Source organism: Dryas octopetala, chromosome 8 (assembly GCF_963921425.1).
Source record: "Dryas octopetala chromosome 8, drDryOcto1.1, whole genome shotgun sequence".
In the NCBI taxonomy this organism is placed as follows: Eukaryota; Viridiplantae; Streptophyta; class Magnoliopsida; order Rosales; family Rosaceae; genus Dryas; species Dryas octopetala.
The window spans coordinates 19,638,455-19,660,913 of record NC_141373.1 but is presented as its reverse complement, the minus strand read 5'-3'; the positions used below and the strand labels follow the sequence as shown (position 1 = coordinate 19,660,913).

At 34.8% G+C, this 22,459-nt stretch overlaps 2 protein-coding genes across 4 annotated transcripts; both read right to left on the bottom strand.

Annotated features, from left to right (window-relative positions):
- Nucleotides 1-5,762: 5,762 nt before the first annotated feature.
- On the bottom strand, nt 5,763-11,473 carry LOC147277842 (putative glycosyltransferase At5g25310). 2 transcript variants are annotated; one of them, XM_086253529.1, is made up of 8 exons: nt 10,539-11,473; nt 9,684-9,830; nt 9,472-9,536; nt 8,773-8,818; nt 7,303-7,521; nt 6,555-6,698; nt 6,314-6,449; nt 5,763-6,199 (listed from the first exon to the last, which is right to left on the bottom strand). In XM_086253529.1, the coding sequence occupies exons 1-8, from the start codon at nt 10,911-10,913 to the stop codon at nt 5,970-5,972; spliced, it is 1,362 nt and encodes a 453-aa protein (XP_086109655.1). In that variant the 5' UTR covers nt 10,914-11,473; the 3' UTR covers nt 5,763-5,969. The 2 variants fall into 2 exon arrangements, with proteins under 2 accessions (XP_086109655.1, XP_086109654.1); XM_086253528.1 differs by having other exon boundaries at nt 8,773-8,842; nt 10,539-11,472.
- A 1,189-nt stretch (nt 11,474-12,662) lies between these two features.
- On the bottom strand, nt 12,663-21,974 carry LOC147277841 (gamma-tubulin complex component 2-like). 2 transcript variants are annotated; one of them, XM_086254801.1, is made up of 21 exons: nt 20,950-21,974; nt 20,772-20,830; nt 20,621-20,666; nt 20,369-20,503; nt 20,103-20,234; nt 19,727-19,810; nt 19,534-19,632; nt 19,306-19,397; nt 17,611-17,683; nt 17,383-17,535; nt 17,150-17,269; nt 16,951-17,004; nt 16,461-16,544; nt 16,284-16,358; nt 16,065-16,196; nt 15,532-15,657; nt 15,335-15,442; nt 14,674-14,736; nt 14,431-14,505; nt 12,944-13,143; nt 12,663-12,848 (listed from the first exon to the last, which is right to left on the bottom strand). In XM_086254801.1, exons 1-21 carry the CDS (start codon nt 21,031-21,033, stop codon nt 12,722-12,724), a joined length of 2,121 nt encoding a protein of 706 aa, XP_086110927.1. In that variant the 5' UTR covers nt 21,034-21,974; the 3' UTR covers nt 12,663-12,721. The 2 variants fall into 2 exon arrangements, with proteins under 2 accessions (XP_086110927.1, XP_086110928.1); XM_086254802.1 differs by lacking the exon at nt 20,950-21,974 and having other exon boundaries at nt 20,369-20,506; nt 20,772-20,812.
- Between the last annotated feature and the right edge of the window lie 485 nt (nt 21,975-22,459).

Sequence of the window (22,459 nt, the reverse complement as noted above, 5' to 3'; positions counted from 1 at the left end):
ATATTATACTCCATATTTTCTTGTTTATTGGGGTGAAATATTATTCCTTTTCTGGTAAATGGGTCAAGTGTTAATTCTCTCTTTTGGAAAAACAAAAGCAAGGGAGATAATGAAATTTTTTTTTTCCCAGTCTATTAAAGATGGCATTAATGAGTGAAATGGGTTCTAGACTCACACTATTGAGTAGCATTATTATTTTTTGGTAACCGAGGGTGTTCTAGACCTGTTTTCGTGCACCAGACTAATCTTTTGTGTCAGTCAAAGGTATGCAATCCACGCCGAACCTAGGGGATTTATAAGGGATTTTACCTCCCTTACTGTCTGGCTCCAAGGGAGTAGCATTATTATTAATAACATGAATTTCACTATTTTGAAATTCTCATAACAACTACATGAAAATAATTCCTCAAAAAATTTACTATAGTAATCAACTATATAAAATGCAAACTTTCTTAATATATGTAACAACAAAATGCTATGCAAAACAAGCGGCAAATTGGGTAGAAACAACTTCAAGAGGTCGTCACTAGTGAAGTCTTCATGCACCCATTTCCTGGTAATCAAAGGCATGCCAAAACATGTTTTAATGTTAATTCCTTATTGTTGGAATGAATTTTGGAAAGGTAAAACTCCTATCAAAATTATCTCTTGACCTACTGTTGTAACCCTAATTTGTCCTTATTTATTACAACCCTGTTAATTTATTTTTCAACTTATTTAAATAGGAATTAGGTTTTTCCTCAATGTTGACGTATTTTTTTGAAAACCAAGTCACTAAGGAGAGGCCTTGGTAGCTTAGAGCTCAATTTTCTGAGAATAACGATGTTTGGTTGGTGAAAATCGAAGTTCGAGATAAGGAATTATGAATTTCTGAATTTGGACAATTATTTTTAGACTATTATTTGATTTTTTGAGATTTAATTTTGGGAAGTTTGAATTTTCATTAAAATTTTGGAAATTGATCTGACCATTATTTCATACATTTCTATACTTCTGTTTTTGGATTCTTATTATGTTTTTAGGTGAATTTAGTTTAGTTTAACTTAGTTTTGTGTTTTTTATAGGGTTGAAGAGCAAAGAAGAGAAAACAAAGCAAAAAGAGCAATTTGACACTTTCGGAGCAGAAATTCATGTGCAGATTAGCCAACTTCTCGGATTAAACTGCACTTCCTCGGAGCACATTGGATGATGAGACTTATACCATTGGAAAGATACAAATGTTAGATTTTTGTAGAATTTTACGGTTCGTCATTTACATTTTTCTAGAGAAAATTATTGTCGTTTTAGTACAGACAGTTCAAGCATAAGGTTTTGTGTGAATATGCAGAATTATTCCTTTTAGATTTCATTCTTGGAGCCCAATTGATCGATGTCACGTGCATTTGGGAAGTATCTAGAAGGATGCAGGTTTATTTTCTAAGGTCTTAGCCTACTTTTGTTGGGCTTTTGGATGCCAAATTATCAATGACAACTCATTATAAGGATAAACCCAGTCAAACAAGGAAGTGTGTTTCACCTACTAAGAGTAGGATTTGTTCCTATTTAAGGAGGGGTGTGTTCTTTAAAAAGGAGATTTTTTGGACGTGTGAAAGAGACAAGAAGTTGCTACCATCATCGGGTTCTTTCATCCATCATCGTAGTTCATAAGTTTTTCCATGTTTTCTATATTTTTCATTATGTTTTCTTTGAAAACATGAGGAGCTAAACTCTTTTTCTAGGGCTAGGATGATGCCCTAGCATGATGGTTTATGATTTAATATTATTTGACGGATTTCTAGTTTATTTTAGATAAATGCTTAATCACTGTTTTAATTGTTGCTATTTGTTAAGTTTTTTTACTGTGCACATTAGGGCTTTGGATCTAGTAAATTTGAAGTCAAATTTGAGGCTGAGAGGCAATATAATTTGAATTAGCTTCTTGTGATTGAGTGTGGTAATTGCATTGTTGCTTGAGAAAGAATAATGATTTGCTTGGTTCTCTTGTTTTCTAGAGCATAATGAATCTTATATGTTAAATTTGTGTCTGAGAAGGATAAACTGTATGATAGAGTATACGACCTTTGCTTGAGAATAAAAGAATCATGCACTTAAGAAAAACTATGGTCTAAGTGTCTAAGAGGAACTTAGATACGAGAATTATCATCTAAAGAATATATCAAAAGAATATATTGAATGTATTAAACCCTAAGCTAGATTGCTTGTGGTTGATTCCAAATCCATAGTTCTCTCTAATTGATTGTTAAACCATAATCTTCTATCTTCATTGTTTACCTATTGTTAATCATTGTCTTTGCGTTTTTCATTTTTAAATTGCTCTCATCAAAAATCATCTCAAGGTCGTTTTTAATTTTCAAGTTGTATTTATTGTTTATTTTATTTTAATTGATCTAAATAAGGAATTTATTGAGTTAAATTAAAAATTCTCGTGGGTACGACAACCCTTTTTCATATACTATATTACATCCACCCTTATACTAACAGAATATCCACTAGAAATAAAAATATTGCTTGAGGCCTTAGATAAATAGTACTTAGTCTTACGAGGTCGTAGGATTTTCCAAGAGATTTTACGGAGTCCAGATGAATTTTTGGTGAATTTTTTAAGTTGGGATAAATTAGAAAATTTGAAAAATAGGAAATTGTTGATGTGTCGCTTGTTGGAAATATTAGCATGGGATGATCATAATATCATATATTATAGAAAACGAAACGGAAAGTAACAATTGAAATTTTTTTTATCAAACCCATAAATTAGGATACGATCACATGCATATATGAAATTCAGAACTAATAAAGGCATACCTTTTTTTGTTCATCAATGGAGCTATGCTTATCCATGGTGGCTTCTTTCTACTTTCTGATTCATGCACCTTTAGCACCACAAAAGTCGTGCCTCTAAGAAAAGTCCACAAGAATGTGATACAAGCAAGGTATATGAGAGAGATGATCAAGAGTGCTAGCTATTAATCAAGTCTCTTTTCACTTTGGTGTGGCCGTTGGCCTTATGGGTGGCTTTGCTATCTTTTCTACTCTTTCTCAAACTCTCAGAAAATGAAAGAACGTACTTTGAAAGTCAAAACCTTTTGTGGACTTGCTCTTACTTTTATTAAGGATAAATAACATTTTTATTTATAGTGTAAGTAGAAAACTAATTTCCTAATAATCCTAAAGTGGGTCGGCCATGTAGGGTGGGATGAGTTGTTGAGATATTTTCATTTTATTATTTATTTATCCTAAATAAAATGTCAAGTCAAACTTAGTTGATCATACTCTGATTGTTAGTTTTATTCAAAACTAATTTACCAAGTCAAATATCTTATTATATATATATATATGTATTTATAATTAATATTTCCAAAATATACATATTTAATATTTATGATTTTGGGTTTTACCTAAATTCAACTCACTTGGACTTTGGGCCTGAGCAAATATTGATTATAACTATAGTACAAATCAAATTTGAACTTTTAATTAAGAGCCATTTAGAGGTTGGTCCAATTTTTCCTCCTCTCTTAGATTAATACTTTAATATTTTTTAATTTTTGACTGAGATTCAAAAATATTGTCAAGATGTTTTTAATTAAAAAAATGTCTAATATTATCCTAAAATTAATAATATTTAAATCTTAATATTATTCTAGTATTATCATAATATTATCCTAGTTTATATTATCTTAATATTATAATATTAGCATATTATCTTAATATTATAATTTTAGCATATTATCATATTATCCTAAAATTAATTGTGGGATTTAAATTATATTAATCTAATAAAAATGTATCAGCCTAAAAAATAGAAAATAATCAAATAAAGAAAAAATTCTTTATGGGTACATTTCGATTATACCAATCGATCGATGATTTGTTGGCGTTTATGTTATGGTTTAGCTCTAGGATTTTAGGCTTCGCCCAAAATTCCAGAGCTAAATGCTAACATAACACCTCCACCAAATTTATTCCATACCCTAGGAGGGGATGAGGTGAAAAGATAAAGATTTACCCTTAAAACTCTGGGAATGAAGCAGCATGACTGAACAAACGGTGACTGAAACCGAGCATTTGGATCAGATGCGCACCTAATCGAATATGTGTGTATATATATATATATATATACAAAAATGCTCTAGTGCTAACTAGTTAATAAGATAATATAATATTAACCACCATTTTGGGCACACTATACAATGTAATCTCATAATCCAAACCGTTCATATTTTAGGTTTCCATTCAAAGATTAACCTTACAAAAAATCAACCAAATCAGAAATCATTTAGTCATTCGATTATCATTACAATTATTTCATGTTTTATTGAAAAACTTGTGTTCATCCATTTACATGAGCACAATTAGCTTACTAATAGTTGGCTAAACGATTTTCGATTTTGTTACTTTTTTTCTAAGGATGATCTTTGAATGAGAGCCTAAAAAATAAACGGTTCAAATCATGAAATTACATTGTGTAGTGGGCTCAAAATGATAGTTAGTGTTATATTATCTTACTAACTGGTTAGCTCTAGAGCACTCCTCATATATATATACCAACCCAGGTATTGGTACAATTGAAATGTACCTATATATACTTTTTTTTTTTACTTATTTGATTATTTTCGATTTTTTAGGTTAATGCATTTTTTTGATATTTGTATAATTTAAACGGATATTATCTTTTATTATTTTAAATTATAAAACATAAAAACTAGATAATCTTGAATGTTTTAATTAAAAAATAAAAAAATAAAAAAGTCCTAACGGATATTATCTTTCATAATATTTAAAATTAATTCATATTAATTATCTTAATTTTAAGAGATAATATGAGTAAAAATTTTAACAAGTCTAGTTTTTGGACCATAGCCTAAAAAATTGGATTTAAGTATAAATCTAAATTCCTATATGATTTTAGTCCGAATGACCCTCTAAAATTAAACCTATTTCTAATTAACTGTTTAATTAATTATTCACAAGTTAATGACTACATTAATTAAGATCTAATTCAAATTAATTGATGCTCGAGTGGTGCACGTGTGCTGGGCTTTTTCTGTCTTTTTGTGTGGGTTTATGACATTATAATAGTACTTCTCTCCAACCCAAAAAGATTGAAATACCCTTGCACGTGGGCATTTTGTCAATTAATTTGATAGAAATCTTGATTTAGCCTAAACACTGTTGATAACTACATGAATGCATTTGACAAAATTAAAATTACAGGTACGAAAATTACAAGGACAAAAGTGAAAAATTGCCCGAACTACATGAACCAAGCCCTCATTTGGAAAACCCAACACTGCAGAAGAAACCAAAGAAACTCCTGCAGACAGTAACACTGATCTTCTGTTCAAAATCCCAGAGAACTTCTCAGCTTCTCCATTAACCAAACCACTTTCTCTTGAACTTGAGTCAGCTTTTGTTCTACAAGTTCCATGTTCCAATGAAGACTGAACAAGCAAATTGTGGGAAGGGATTGCTTGCAGCTGGTAGGTCCAAGAAAAGGTGCAACTAGTTAACATGGCTGTTCTCATTTCCTCTACCACTTTAGAAGTAGAAGAGAAAAGAGATATGAATTTAGACTTCCTGTAATATTTTAGTTGATTCAAGAACACAACTTGTGGCGTGGAAAATTTGCTCTTCCTGTTGAGTGAGTGTGACAGAAAGCACCTTGTATTTTCTTGTGTTACAAGGAAATAGTTGCATTTTGGATTGAATAAGTTTGTGTTCATTTATTTTATTTATACTAGAAAAAGCAGGGAAAAGAGAACTCAAAGATAAATTCGGTCGAGATTAAGGTGGAGAGAGATGTTCTGCAATATGTGAGACCCTGACACTTGTCACTAACCCTAAAATATATCAATCAACAATATACAACAAAAAATAAGCAATGAAAAAAAACATGAACATATGAACTTTAGAGATGCACAAAGAAATTATACAAGGAAGCTGTATAGATCAATCTAAGCATAATTAAATCAAGGCAACGGCATTGGAGGTCTCCAATCAGAAAATTCGACTAAGTTTCTATTTACAATAGATCCATTGTGCAGCCAGAATGTTTCAGTTGACTGTTGAAACAGCCTGACTTTCCTCTGAAGTTCCCAAAGAATAGCATGCATTGCAGAACACGAAGCTGATTCTGAAGCATAGGCCCATAAACATCTTACTTGTCTACCACGGCTTATCATCCCCTCTATATCTTCATCTGCGGGAGAGGAAAAACAGACCAAAAAAAAAAAAAAATGGACATAAAGTTTCACTAGATATGCTGAAGTATGCATTAACCAACGCAAGATGAGAAAGGAATGCTGCATTTCACCTGGTATTGACTCTAGGTACTGCAAAAGCTCAGTACCTATTTGACTGGATGGCCATTTAATTGATATCTGGCTGTAGTCAACAACATTCTGAAAAGGCAGTTCTGCTTGGTCTGATAATATCACTGGGACACACTCCTATAGCAGAAACAAAGCATTATTTCTACAAGACTAATATCTTTATATGGGGGAGGGAGAGAGAGAGAGAGAGAGAGAGAGAGAGAGAGAGAGAGAGAGAGAGACCACAAAGAAAGCCTCATAAAATCGAAGAGTCCAAGATGATTCCCCACGGGGAGCAAGGCAGAACTTGGCATTGCGCAGGTGTTCAAAATAATCTATCTTTCCCAATTTGTCAGGGCCACTGAACTTCAACTCTGGACATTCCAACTGTTTATAATATCGATAAGGCTTATTTTGAATCTCTCTCCTTAATAATAAGAGCACAAGAATTAAAGGTATTCCTAATTCATCAATTGAAAGTAATTATGTCCAATGGGTCAAACACAATGCAAGTCTAGCAAATTCAAATACAGCTTAAAGCAGTACCCATAGCTAAATGTTATAATCTGAAATTTAAAATCCAAGCACCAACAGGACTGTGTGCCTGTGCAGTATCATCAATTCCAGCATAACATTTTCAAAAATTATAAAAAAAACATGTTGGTTTTTTTTTTTTTTTTTGCTAAGGATATAGAAAATGTGTGTGCTTAAAAGTTCCAACCATTTATCTGCACTAATCATGCTTATCAAGGAAATGCACCAAATAGACTCTCCTCTGCTTTGGTCCACTGGTCCACAAAGTTTAAAATAAGTGGGTACAAAGTATTTTTTCCACAGAAAATATCCACAGTGCAGACAGACTATAAATATCTCAAACTTCATGTTTGAACTGAACTCCACAATAAAGCTGGAAACTAGATGAACATATATAAAATGCCACAAATGAAATATTCTCATTCAGTCAATCAAGAAGCAACAGAAGACAATGTACCTTATCTGGAAATTGCTTTGAAAGCTCTATCAACTTAAGACGGCCAACCTTTCCTTGTGCACGGCCTAAATAGTTTGCTAGATACTTTCGCTTTGATAGTGGCAAAGGGCGGACAAGGGTGGCCCCATTTGTAGTCATCCCATCATCGACATTCCCAGGAATGATGATATCTTTCCACGTATTAAAGGCACTTGTATCTTTCTTATCAGTCCGATCACCCTGCACTAACATAAATTATCTATCTTTTATGTCTTTTTCCCCTGATAAACAATCTTTTATGCCAAACTAAAATCTTTATGTCAAACAAATTAGAATCAGCATACTAGTGCCATACCAAACTGCTTGAAATGTGGATCCAACACAGACTAACCAAAAACTTTTAGGTCATATACAAGGAGCATATATGATTCAGAATATAAAATTAGGGGAGAAAAAGAATGTGGTGGCACAAGTCCAAGATTTTTTTTTTCTTTTTGATATCTTCATTTAGGCACATTCTTCTAAACTTGTATATGAGTTTAGAGAGTCTAGACTGTCAATCTGAACCATCGATCAAATGGATTCTTGTTCAAAATATGGTTCAAATTCTCAATTTGGCAACATCACATTCCAAATATCTGGCAAGAAACTATTACCCTATACATACAAATTCAACAGTAAAATTAAGTGAGTATAGTGTTAGCACCCCCATTAATTATCTCTCAAGATTCCTATTAAAAAATTATCTCTCAAGACACTTCTAAGTTGTTGTTTTAATTATACCATATTTTTCAATTTATTTCAATTGGGAACATAAGTCATGTTCCTCAATTGTTATAAATATGCTATTGCTTTCTATATTTTCCTTCTACTTAATCTTATTGGGCTGGCTAAATAGTTTTTGACATGTGTTAGTAATCTAGCAATAAACTCCTCTCCCGAAGAAAGAAGTACAAATTTTTCTCCATCCAAACAATTTTTTGAGATGGATATTATATTATCGTCCCTTGACTTGAAGTGATTTAGAATAAGTTTTTTGAATTTTTAAAAATCATAACAATACCTTATATCATTATAGAAACTAACTATCTTCCTAAAAATATAATTTTATTATTTTGGAAGAGAAACTTCATTCTTACAAGACAATATTTAAATAGACTAGTATGATGAACATGAAAGGCATGTATTTGACAATCCTGTATATATATATAAATTTATTTATTTATTTATATATAAGAAGGTTTGAGACTAATTTCAATACAAACTTTAAATCTAACCCCCACAAGTTCACATAGATTTGTCATGCACAATATCACAAGTAGAACAATCCACTCTGAACCTCTGACATGCACATGGGCATTTATTTTAAGTCCCAATTTGACTTGATAATAATGGTTGATTCCTTATAAGGGAATATTTAGTCAATCAATAGAACTATTAAATTTGTAATATAACTGAAGCATAAAAAGGTACATTGGAATAAGTACATACCTCAGGGGTAAGAATAATAGAACGATTTATATATGTTGCCCAAGATCTAAATAAATGAGCTCCAGCACCACTGCAGTTGAGTAAAGCAAGTAAGTGAGCATCAATGACAAGAACAACTTAACAAAAGTTAATAAAAAGCATAAGTGACTAATTTTTGTTAACAACTTAACAAAAGTTAATAAAAAGTTAACAAAAGATTATACATATATAATCTCTTTTTTTCGATAAGTGACTAATTTTGACAAGTCTATCACAGTGCTATGATGGACTTTAAACAATTGATTTAACTTTAAATATTTTCACATTTACCATACTAATCCATGCAATTGAAAGTTCCTCATTTCCCTTGCAATAAAGAATCCGACCAAAAAATAATATTTAATTTACAATCTGATATTATGATTGCTTCCTTCTATCCTAGGCCAGACATAATTGCATGGCAATTAGGATCTTGGCCAGTCATTTTTGTCAGGATGACAGAGACAAGCCAAACGAATAGGAAAGACAACAAACCACTCAATTATTTCATTTTACTGACTGTTCCTGAGCTATGAATCCATATCAGTTATATCTTGTTACCCTCTTCATAAGTTGTGTATTCAACATTGTGTCCCAACCATTTAGGATTTCTATCTTCAGGCAAAAACCAAGAATAAAACAGAAACAAAAAAATTGATGACCAAAACCAAACAAACATACCTCGGGAAAACAAATATATGGTCACGGCCGCCAGATCGCCTGAAATATGACATTTGACTTAACACCTGTAAGCAAAAATTGCAAATGAACACAACATAACAAGAGTTTAGACTTAGCCCCATCAACTATAAGGCACATACATCACTGAAGGCAAACAAAGATACAGAAACACCAAGACTTTAGGCTTCAAAATTAAATGAAAAAGAATTTACCTTCACATATGTCTGGTTAATCTCCTTATCGTTAAGACCACCCATCATTCGAACGCATTTAACATATGTCGGCACAAAAAATAGGTCTGCTTCCTCTTTCTTTGTTGTCCGGAATCTTGATTGTAGCAGTAGCCTGTGTATTTTTACCTACATTTGATAATTAAGCAAGTTCAAGGCCCATATATTTGACTACATGTATAATCTAATAAGTATTTCAAGATTTCTTTTTTCTTTGCCTCCATTTAACAAGTTTTCAGCAGCAAAGCAAAACCCATTACCAATTATTCTACACAAATCTAACTGGTGTAGAAATTTAAGAACAGCAGCAGTCAGGATTTCAAGCAAAGCACTAAGTAATAGCCTCCATGTATTACATTTTGCATATGCCTAGGCTTGGCTTTAATTTCTGCTCAAATAAGGTTTATGTTCCTACACTTTTTCAGTGACAAAAACATAGCATGAACTCAAATCTCTGCAAAAATTTAAAAAAAAAAAAAAAAAAAAAAAAAGTTTCAATTTCATGAATCAACCCCGAAATCCCAAATGCACTTAAATGTCCCCAAAACACACTAACATGAGAAGTTAAAGCCATAAAAGAAAGCTTGGTTTCAAATTCTGCATATTCTGCAAAATAAGCCAATCCAGAATATACCGCTGCTCTTATATTTTCCTACACTTTCTCAAAAACCAAACAGAGTATTACTTCCACCCACAAAAAGTTAATAATAGTAATGTAACCAAACAAATTGACAGTGTATTTGGCATTGGACGATCAAATATGGATAGAAGTGAAGATTAAAAAAATAACTAAAATTGGCAAACAACAAATGCCTCCCAAGATTGAGAGGAAATTACCTGAGTGCCCCACTGGCCTTTCAAACAAGCCATGGAGCCGATGGTGCCATCCCTTCCGTACATCAAGGCCTTCAAGCCATCGATCTCGTGCTCATCGTAGACGTAGATTTTGAGGTTGATTTGGGGGCCGTACCCTCGGTGGGGCCACAAGAGATCTCCGCCGTCAGTGACGTGGACAGAGCCCCGTGAAGTGCGGATGAGATCGGCGGTGGAGAAGGGAGAGGTGCAAGGGGGTAAGGAGTGGCTGATGAGCCGGGTGAGAAAGAAGGTGGTGGCTACCAAGAAGAGGGCTCCGATCTGGTGCGTGCGGGTGCATAGTGGCTGGTGGTTGTGCTGCGCACTGAATGGTCGGGCTTTGTTGTTTATGCTTCCCATTTGTGACTGTTTACTCAGGTTCCTCCCCTTCTCAACTTACCCAATTTACAGACAGACACATCCTAGAATTACTTACATCTTCCTGTAATAGTTGGTTTGTTTTATTAGTTACTAAGCGAGTGTGTCGGTTTCTAAGAAAGTGGATGTGCAGATCTAAAATAGGTCTAGATATAAGCCAATACAAACACAGTCAACTTACCTGAGAAATACATAGACAGAAGAAAGAAAGAAAGAAAGGTAATACTTTCGCATAAACATACAAAGACACCTAACTACATGCATAGCTTATAAAATTTTATCCTATAATTAACTACATGCAAATGAAATTTAGGACACATACAAAGACACCAAGAAATTGATGAGCAACGACAATTGATAATTTACTGAGAGAATTGATAATTTAGTAAGCCTTTTCCCGATTTATCAACAATTCATAATTTACAAAGACACCCAACTACATGCAAAGCTCATAAAATTTAATCAACTATCATTGTAATGAAAATTACACACATCGTTAGTACAATGATGATTACTAACGGAGCGACACAAACTCGAATTACTAGGAGTGTGTATAATAGGATTTAATATAATTGATTATATTAAATACATAATTTAGGGATTATTTGATTATACAAGTTTCTGAGTGTGTATAATAGGATTTAATATAATTGAAAGATTAGCTAAGTTAGAAGATTAGGGAGCTTAGGAAAAGATATGGATACTTACAAATAAACCCCAAATACATAATTGTGGACATCCACTAAATACCAATATTTACAACAAATATATTAATTAATAATAATTTATTGTGCTGAGTTCATTATTATACCAGTTGTATTACTTAATAAATGGCATACTATGTATGCAGTAATATTTTCCTCACTAAGTGAGGATTGTTATAAAAGAAATATTGTATATATTTGAATGTTATAATCAAATCATTTAACTAAAAATCCTAATTCGAAACCCTAAACTTCATTTATATACTTTCACACCTCGATCTAAAATTAAGAACTAATCACGGATTAAAGTGTAAATCACTCTAATTATAGAATTACTTTCTATAATCAGAATGTGATAGAGGAAAATAAAATAAAAGTTGAAATTGCATACTATTATCATATAAAACACTGAATTCAAGCTTAATTTCCAAATTACAACACACAATCTATCTCAGTAATTTAAATTTTACAGAGCTGGCACATTGTGGGATCAGATGTGAGGCATGTTTGCAGGTTCTAAATGGGGTGTCCAGATTTTCAAGTCTGGGTGGAGGACGGCCCGACTTGGCTATCTAATGTATTATTGAATGATACAACATCTCCATTTCTTATAAAAAAAAATAATAATAATATGATGATGAGAAAACCGCAATAAAAGGGTGCAGTAATTTTGGAGGGACTCCTTAATATGATGAGAAAACCGCCACAAAACCACCATATCATCAAAGAGAGATGACAAATCTCAGTAGATTAAGAAAATGATTTCAAGCAGTGGACCAGAATAGCAAATCCCACCTCATGAGTAGCCAGATACAAACATTTAAAGAAAAATTACAGAATAAAAAAAAGAAGAAGAAAATTAGCAGTAAATCTAAGCACAGCCTCCCTCCCCCTCCCGCCAAAACAAACATTTAAAAAAAAAAAAAAACATAATTTCCCTAGTACACAGAGGTACCAACTGAAATTCTTTAACGAGTACCTAACTTGCAGTCTTGAAACACTCTGAACGTGCAAAAAACCACAAGCCTAACACAACAGCAAGAAAACTTTTCCATAAATCACAGTAACAGAAACAGAGTCCAGAATTCATTTTTCATTTCCAATGCCTAAAATGCACTGTGAAAGATGAGCCAAATACGGTTCTGCTATAGAACTACTGTTCAATATTGGTCCCAGCCTCTGAAGCTCTTCATTAAACTCCCTCTCGAATTTGCTGCAATATAAATGGGTATTAGAAAGAGTAGGTGTGTGTGCGGGATCATGCATGTGATCCAGAGAGAGAGAGAGAGAGAGAGAGGTGTATCTTACAGAATAGAATCAGTAACAGTTTTGTTGCTGGAGCTTAGTTTTAGTGCCTGATATGGGCTCCGAGATTTCGATTGCTTGGGTTTTTCTGACACAACTGAACCATCAGACTCAAGACGGCTGGGAACATCAATAGAAGATGAAATCAACCACTGAGTTGCTGCAGCATATTGTAGGCAAAGTGATTTCAGCCTCTCTACCTTCTGCATTTCAGAGAACTCACTATTGAGGAAAAGCAAAGACCGAAGTCCAGATTCTAGAACTCAAAAACAGATATAATCACCATTTCAGCATGTCTTACCCCACTCTGCCATGATTTAAAACATTTTGGATTTCTTACAGATTATAAATGAATATTTAGATTTTGATTTCAAATTATCCATCCCTTGGCGGAGATAAGAGAAAAATCTGTGGTCGAAGTCTTGGTAATGAGAAACCAGAAAATTTGACAAAGCTTCAAAGGTCAAATTCTCTAAAGCTCCATTTGGAATGTGAGATTTCAAATCTAGGGATTTTATCGAATGTTTATGGATAAATTGTTTGAATATAATGTTAACAATGTATAAAAGTTAGTTGTGGAAAGAAATGAAAAGAAATGCACGAATTTCAAAAGATTCAGTGAACCTAGTCATTTTAAATTCATAATATTATTTAGTATTATGCATCTAGCCATTTCATACCCATTTTATTTAGTATTTCCATGATTATTCTAATCAATGTCAAAATCCAAATTCATTCTTTTGAATCTCTCCATTCAAGTGGAGCCTAAATGTTATATGGGAGTGGGACAGACTCATATGACTTTTTTGATGCTATAAGGTGCATCAAGAGTGAACCATTCAATCACTCTTTCAAGACCTATGGATAATCAAAGGGATATGACTAAAGTAGTTATTACAGAACTTTTTGGGGGACAGCATTGATGAAGGAGCCAAGTTCAAAGTATAATAAATAAGCTCATCCAGTACCTTCAGGGACAATTGAAATAGTAAATAAGCCCATCCAAGTACCAAGCACCATATGATTAAGAGTATCTGCACCTTTTTTAAGTAATAAGTGCAATTTACACATATATTTTAGGTTCTTTGTTTTCGAGTCTCCATCACATGATCAATGTATTAGATGTCATGATTCACTAATTCATGTACCGAAGAGCCTATTAAAGGGATTACTGTGTAAGCTTTTAAAGTATGTGTTCCCTGTGCGAAGCATGAGTTGACTTGGAGTCAGTCCAAGATTTGTGGTGCCGAAGGCCGGTGCGATGCTAGAACTTTTCTATGCTCTTACTATTTTCCTACATCAAACATATCTGGTCTTTTGCATTTCCTTCCCTATCCAGATTTCCTTATTAAAATTGTCCTCTCTTTCCTATTGACGAGAGCTCTCAAAACTCTTCTATATAGAATCCCCTCTATTTTTAGTCACCTCTTTTATATTGTATCCCTTTATTTCTAGTTATGTATGTATGATTGCATATATTAAGAACAAACCTTGAGAAATTCAGGCAAAAGAAGCAAACATCCCCTCAAACACTTGTCAAGGAAAAAGTCGTGGTGTTGGATAACCTGTATCAGGAAGAACTTTGTAAGACAAACATGAGCTTCTCTAGGGGAACACTGTGGAATCTATCAGAATGTCCTAGAATAAATGGCATTCTCCTTCTCAGCCAAAAGATTCCATTTTTCTTTGTTTCAAGTGAAGACAATACAATTTCTATAAGAGGAAGACCAGACCTCATCTATGCTCTTTGCAGTCTGAAGTCTATTATGCATCACATGCCAATTGGGCTCAAGAACCTGTAAACAAGAAATTCTGTTGTGAAAAAACACAAGTCCAGTAATTTTCTCAACATTGCTAGGAAAATATATTTCAGAAAATGTAGAAACTAAGATGAGTTTCTTAAGGTTGGACAGTAGCTTCTTCTGTTTCTTTATGGTCAACGGGACAGAACAAACCCTGGACCCCTCCAGACCCAGCCATATATCTCTACAGAGCCTTGAATGGACAGATATAACTTGCAGATATACTTTATCACTCAACTACAAATAAAAATCATATAGCATGCTACATATTTTAAAGCGCAAGGTAATGCAACAAAGATCATACATTAAAAGGAAAGAAAATATATATAACATGCATATTTAAATCTACAATCCATAGAGGTGCAGATCAATTACAAGCATACCCGAGCATCAGATTCAATTTTTCCCATGAAAATTCACTATTTGGAATTGTAAAAGAATGTACCATGCTGTTTGTGTCAACAATGGCCAAACAAAGAAGTAAACCCATTAAAAAAAAAGGGAAAAACAAAAGAAAATTAAGCACTACACTACAGCTATAGCATGGCAAAGGCATCCCGGGGAAAAAAGCAATTAGAAAGGTAAAACCTGCCTCAAATGTTAGATAGTGTAGAAGGCTATTAACAAATTTAAGCATGCTACGACACAGCAGAGATGATCTGGAGATAGCAGTTCCACGTATGTTAAGGGCACGAACTCCCTGCAAGTACATATTTACATTGAATTAAACACAGAAATGAGGTTATATGGCCTGGCTACATTTCATGAAAAAGATTCTAGCCCACATACTTGATGCACTTGCCATGCCGCACAAAGTTGGCGATCCACGTGCTTAAAGTGGAAAAGAAAGCGGAAAATCAACTGGTACTTTGTTAGGGAATTTTTAGAGATAACTATAGACAATGGCCACTGAATCTGAAAAAGAACCAAACAGTCAAAACAAATCAAAGACAAATGGCTTGATTATGGTGCAGGATGAGATAAAAAAGGCATCATATGCATATTTTCAAGAGCAAGACCCAATTGAGAAAAGTCAAACCAAGAAGAGCACCCTTCCAAATATACATCATGTCAAGTAATTCATACAATCTATCTACTGCATTCTTTGGAGAAAAGGTCTCATGCAATCCCTACTGATCCAGAAAAGGGAGGGGGAAGAAGGATTTGGATGATAAACTCTTCAGGATACATTATCAGTATTACACATACTGCTGGGCCAATAACTTAGACTGAACAAACAAAAAGAAAACAGAAGTGGGGAAATCACAGTTTTTCTACATATATAAAAGGAAAGTTGAAAAGAAAATCTAGTATTAACAAACCTTATAATTCAAAGAAAATGTATCAAGGCCAGTTATGCTCGCTGGCCCCTCTAGATCATTATCATCAAGAATGCTCCTGCTCTTTTCACGGTCTTTAAGTGTCCCCAGTCTTTTAAGCAAAGAAGATGTTTCCTGAAGCAAAAGGGTGAAAATTTTTAATTAATGCTAGATCATATACATAAAGTTTTCATATGCAAGCAAAAGGATAGAGCTGTTTACCACGCAACATGTTAAGTCCTCATGACAAGGATCTGTTGCAGCTGCTGTGGTACGCAAAGCAAGGTCTAGTAGAGACTATTTAGCCAAAAAACAGTTAAACATCTCGGTTATCTCCAACATGCAAACAAAGAGAATTATTTGCCTGCTAAGGGACTTGATGAAGAGAGAAGACCAAACCTGCAGTTTCTCCACAGAAATCTCATCAAGCTTTTTTGTAAGCTCATCTCGAGCAATATCCATAAAATGAACTAAAAAATCACCCTGCAATAGACACCATCGTTTGCCCCCTTCCATTGATCATGGATAACATGATTTTTGTAATAAAAACTCAAAAGAAAGATAAGCTTCTGCAAAGTATAACGTGATTGATCGATTCTTAATCACAACATGGTACAATTATTTAACCATGACCAATTTTTCATGAATTCTAACTAATATTTTCATAAACACAATATTTTCTTCTTTTTCCGAAAAACTATGTTTTCCTCACAAAAAAATGAAAACATACCAAAAAATAATGACATGGAAAAAAATTCAACAGACCTAAATAGAAAATTCGGGACAAAACCCAAAAATAGTTTTAGTTTTAGGACATATATCAAGTTAGTACTAAATTAGATTATATAATTTATCTATTTCCAAGTTCATTGGTCATAAAACAATATACCTGATCAAGAAGAAGATAGTGCTTTATAGATCGTAGCTTTCCCATCAGATCATACTACACAAGGAAAGAGGGAAGATGATCAACAACATAAATAAATTGCAATGAAGATAATGCAGCATGAATGTAATCATACAAGAAATACAAGAAAGCACCAAAGAAGATGCACAGGAAAACCATATACTGACAAACTGAACCTCACCTTTTCTTTGATGAGATTTAAGAGCTCACTGCTGGCAAAGTCATAAGCAGATTTTATACACTCAAGATAACGGTGGTTTGAGCCAAAGCTCATCAATTTCGAATTTTCTGATACAGGGACCTATTCATATAATCCAGTCAATGACGTGTAATAATAAAACCACATGGGAGGCAAAGGGATTTTTTCATTTCTTTTTCTCTACAAAAAAAAAAAAAAAAAAAGATAACCAGAACCTGAACATGGTGGCCACATTCTCTCATGACATTTAGATATTTTCCGGTGGTCAAAATTGTCCCAGCAATATTTGCAAGGAAGCTAGGAATTCCATCCTTGAGGCTGTAACGTTGCCTCCAGTACTTGGCATCATAATCTTGAGTGAGGCTTTCCTGTAAAATTCTATAAATTGTAACGTAATAAGCATAAATTTGATGCACTCACAATTGTGAAAACAGATGATATACCTTTTGAAGAGATTTGTTCTCGGTAATGAAAAATTCACCATAAGGATCATCAATGACTCCTTCATAAACCCACCTAAAAGTAATTTTCATTTCCAAACATTGAAATCAATCAGAATGAGGAATAAAGTATTGTGCAAATGATACTCAAAGCCATTAGTGCCTACAAGAAAAGAAAAGAAAAAAAAAAAAACTAATATCTCCTTCCACATTAAAATAGATTTAAGATAATGAATCCAAGTAATAAATAATTTGAGGATTGCATATCTAGAAACAAGGTACATAAATACTACAACAAAATGCGCATGAACAAATAAACACCATATTTTTGTACACAAATTATTTCATAGAGAGCAATACAATAGATAGAAGTGTAAGCAGGCCAGGAAGGCATGAAGAGGCCAGGAAGGCATGAAGACGATACAGGCATAACATCTTTAAAACAGACTAACATGACACAACAGAACATGGTCAATGTTGTGCCAGGCACGACACTTCATGGGCCCATTCCATGAACAAACACATCATGAACTGTGTGAGACATGAAAACAATCCAACCAACCAAGCTCGAGAAGCAAAATAAAAGGGGCACCGCTAAGGCAAGTCACAACACGAGAAATAACCACAAATAGGCCATACCTAAATGGATCATACCTGCATCGCATGGCCCATTTTACACCTCTAATTGTAAAGAAGTATGATGGAATGTTGACACGTAGAATAGAAAGTTTAGAAACTTTTTCTAAATATAATTAGTTTTTTAACCAAATATGCTAGTTTCCTCATCAGAGATGAATAGAAAATAGTGAAACTAGGCCTGTAAAATGGCCTTGTCCTAGGCCCTTCCCATGGGCGGAGACAGTTTTGAACTCATGGGAGAGTCTATTTGGCCATGCTAGCAGGCCAATTATTATAAATTGTTAACTGTAACTTTTCACTAAACAAAGCCCACAGCTCAAGCAACATTGGAATGTGGTGAGAAAGTTGTAGAATCCAAATTCAAATCCAAGGTTAAGCAATAAAACAACTTCCAATAAACAGACTCTAAGAAAACATTGGGTAAAGGCTTGGGCCGTAATACAGGGCTGGGCCTATATTTGATGTCCGGGTTGGGCTGCACCAGAAAAGCTTGGCCCATGCCGTACCAACAAATCCCTAACTCTAAGCAAGCCCATAGGGCTCAACCATTTTTACAGGCCTAAGTGGAACTAAGGTCTTCTATTTCCTAATCCCTTTGTCAAAGATACCTATAGTGTCAATTGTGTTGCACAAAGATAACTTTGGGGTCAGAAACATGTTTTTGTCTAGTACAATTGCCCACAGACTCTATCTATCTCATTCCTTTACAAATAGATAGAGGCTCCCCAAATAACCTCCCCCCGCTCCCCCACCCCCCAATCCCAAAAAAAAAAAAAGATATATATATATTAATTTATAGAAATATATAAAAGATAGTCAAGCAGCAAAAGGAATTGCATTTGTCTTGATAGGGGGAAATAATACTTCTTGTTCCCATATAGTACTAAAAGAACATAGAAGAAACTTAGTTGATGGGAATAAAAGTGTCTGCTTCATTGTAGTAATTATGCTCATGCAATTAGCCAGCCACGTTCGACTAGAGATGTATAACAAGTTGGTGGGGGAAGTTGCAATTTTCACAACCAAAGAATAGTTGACAGTAGACTAGCCAAAGAGTACCTCTCTAATATGCCTAGGTATGCATTACTAGCACATTCCGCCATCTTTTCTAGCAATGACCTTACATCATTATCACCGGCCATGGCCTTAGCCTGGATATTTCAAAGAACAGATTAGTATGCAGTAGCAATAAAACAATAGATGAGAAAGTGATAAAAGTGATGAGAACCCTTATTAGTTCCAAAGGAAGCAGCCAAAATTTAGAGAAACGCAGACATAAAGATTAACCTGGCTCTGCAGGAGGTTAAGAACTGCAGAACCTGCCAAATTATTAGCTGAAGCCTTATGTATTACAATGGATAGTGCTTGCATGGACCCCAACATTGGCTACAACAGAGATTAGAGAACCCATTTAGTTTAAAAAACAAAAGGAAAAAATAAAACGTAAAACTAGTTAAATTTGTCTCAGAGAAGCTCAAACCTGACAGTAAAACCACAAGCCTTGTAGGGACAGTCTTCCAAGTCGAAACTGGTGTTCAAGCTGTGCCACCATGGCCTGGTAATCCTAATACCAAAAAGTTGGAAGGTGGTATTCAATTGACGAGATCAATTATGCATCATTTTCTTTATCCCATATTTTATCCTTTCCTTTGCCCATGAGCTTTAGGTCAGATTGGAAAGAAATGGAGCATAGTTTAAAATAACACAACCAGAACAAAAACGGCTGCTTGTAGGAAAAGTAAAAAATCCACATTTTGAAGAGTGAACAAATAGCAAATATTGCAATCACATCACATGTTAATGAAACAAGCAGAACTTGTATAAAGGACTTAAAATAGGAAGAAGGGGAATCCTACTAGAAGAAGCGCCCTCAATGCAGCAGCAAAGGCATGATTCACTAAGCCATTCTTGAACTGAGATCTTGATTCAACAAACTGGTTAATGAGCATAAAGCTCTCACACAGAGGAAATACACGTTTCGCCAATTCCTGAAGCATTTCAGTTAAAAAAAGAATAATAAAATTGTGATAATATTAAAGACCAAGTTTGTTTCTTTTCAAATAAAAAAATTAATAAAAATAATAAAGACTAAAAACAACAAAGAGATTCCAACAATTCATACCTGAAGAGCTAAATCCATGGATGCATCAACTTGAAAAGAGAAACTGTCCTCCTTTCCGCGGACCCTTTTGATCGAAATGTAGCGTCCTTGGATCCCAACCATTGCAGACAAGAGGTCATCGATGACCACAAGTTCCTACTTATGCAACAATCATCATAAGTACGACTACCATTCATTTCATCCAAAAAATTTCAAAATTTCAAAATTTCAAATTTCAAAATTTCAAAATTCCAAATTCAAATTCAAACTCACCTGAACAGCAGCATTGTAACAACCAATGGGGTTTTCGAATCCCAGGCTGCAAATTCCAAAATTATTTTCTCAATTAAAGAAAGAAAATAAGCGTATGAACAGAAATGTAAATGCAATGCATGAAGATGTTGTATATAATAATAATAATTACGTGAGGGAATCAATGGAATAGCCCTTGGAATCGGCGAAACGCGACGTCGTTTTGGTTTCCTGAAGCAAAAAATGAGAAAAGTTTGATTTGAGTGGCATTTGCAAACCTCAGAGAGAGAGAGAGAGAGAGAGAGAGAGAGAGAGAATACTGAAGTGAAGAGTAAAGGAAAAATGGGAACCTGGTGAAAGCGGCCGGTGAGGAATGGCCTCTCGGAGTTCCAACGAGGAGTTGAAGGGCATAATATTGCTGAACTATTCTCCATCGGAATTCAAAAACTCACCAAAACCCAGCACTCAGCTCCTAGTCGACAACTCACTTGGGGGCTCGGCTATGCATGATGGTACATCAAGGGCAAAACACACCAACAAAATCCTCAAAACTCACAATAATGGGTAATCCCTAAATGTACCGAAAATGAGTGAGGAATGGAAGATTTGATGACGGAGAGGTATGATGTAGGGGTGGGCACGGGACGGGGGGGGGGGGGGGGGGACGGGACTAACCTCATCCCGTTCCCATCTCACGCTTTGGGTTCGGGATCGGTACGGGACGGGGTGGGCGTTTTGGAGCTCTCGTACCAAATCGTCCCGGACCAAACCAGTTCGGTACCAACCCAGTCCCAGACGAAAAGAAGAAAAGAAGAAAAATAGATGGCTGGGTGGCTGGGCAAGTGGCCGGACGGCGAGGTGGGTGACTGGGCTGGGTCGTGCGCGGGCTGGAGGTGGTTGGGTGGCTCGAATTTGAGGTGGCTAGGTGGCTGGGGTGGCTGGCATGGTGCTGGTCGCGAGAGAGAGAGATGGAGGAAGTGAGAAGGAAGAGAGTGGCTGGGGTGGCTGGCCTGGTGCTGGTCGCTAGAAAGAGAGATGAAGGAAGGGGCAGTGGTGCGATGCAGCGGGGAGAGGGGCTGGTGCAGTGGTGCGACGGCGAGGGGAGAGAGGCTGTGGCGACGGCGACAGAAGCTGGTGCGATGGCCAGATAAGCTGGTGCGACGGCGACGGCGAGAGACGGCGACGACGAGAGACGGCGACGGCTTCGTCTGAAGTGGGATGCGAGGGAGAGTGGCTGCTGGGAGAGGGTTGGGCTGCGAGGTCGAGTGGCCGCTGGGAGGAGTCTCTGAACTCTGAAGTGAAGTCTGAAGTTGGGAAATTCAGAATTGGGAAGTCTGATACAGTGATACTCTGAAGTCTGACAGAGTGAGAGTGATTCGATTGAAATTCAGAATTGGAGATTACTGATTTAGAATTTTAGTAGGGCTGTCATCGGTCGGTCGGTTCGGATTGGTAGTGGGGCTTACCAAACCAAAATCAAATTTGGTATTTTTTGATTTCCGTATTTTTCAATTTCGATATTTTTTAGTTCGGTAATTTTTGGTAAATTTCAGTTTTTGGTTCGATTTCGGTAATTTTGGTATTGGATATTTTTTGTTCATTTTCGATTTACTTCGGTATATCTTCGGTTCATTTTTTATTTACTTCGGTATATTTTCAGTTCATTTTTAGTTTAATTATAATAATACTAATTATTATATACCAATATAAATTAAAATTTAATCAAATATGATGCATAAAATATAATGTTTGATGAATATATATTTGTACGAGTAGTATTGGTAGTTTAGTATAGTACTAGTATTTTACCCTAGTAATAATATATACTAGTATAATTAGTTTAATAATATGTATTAATAC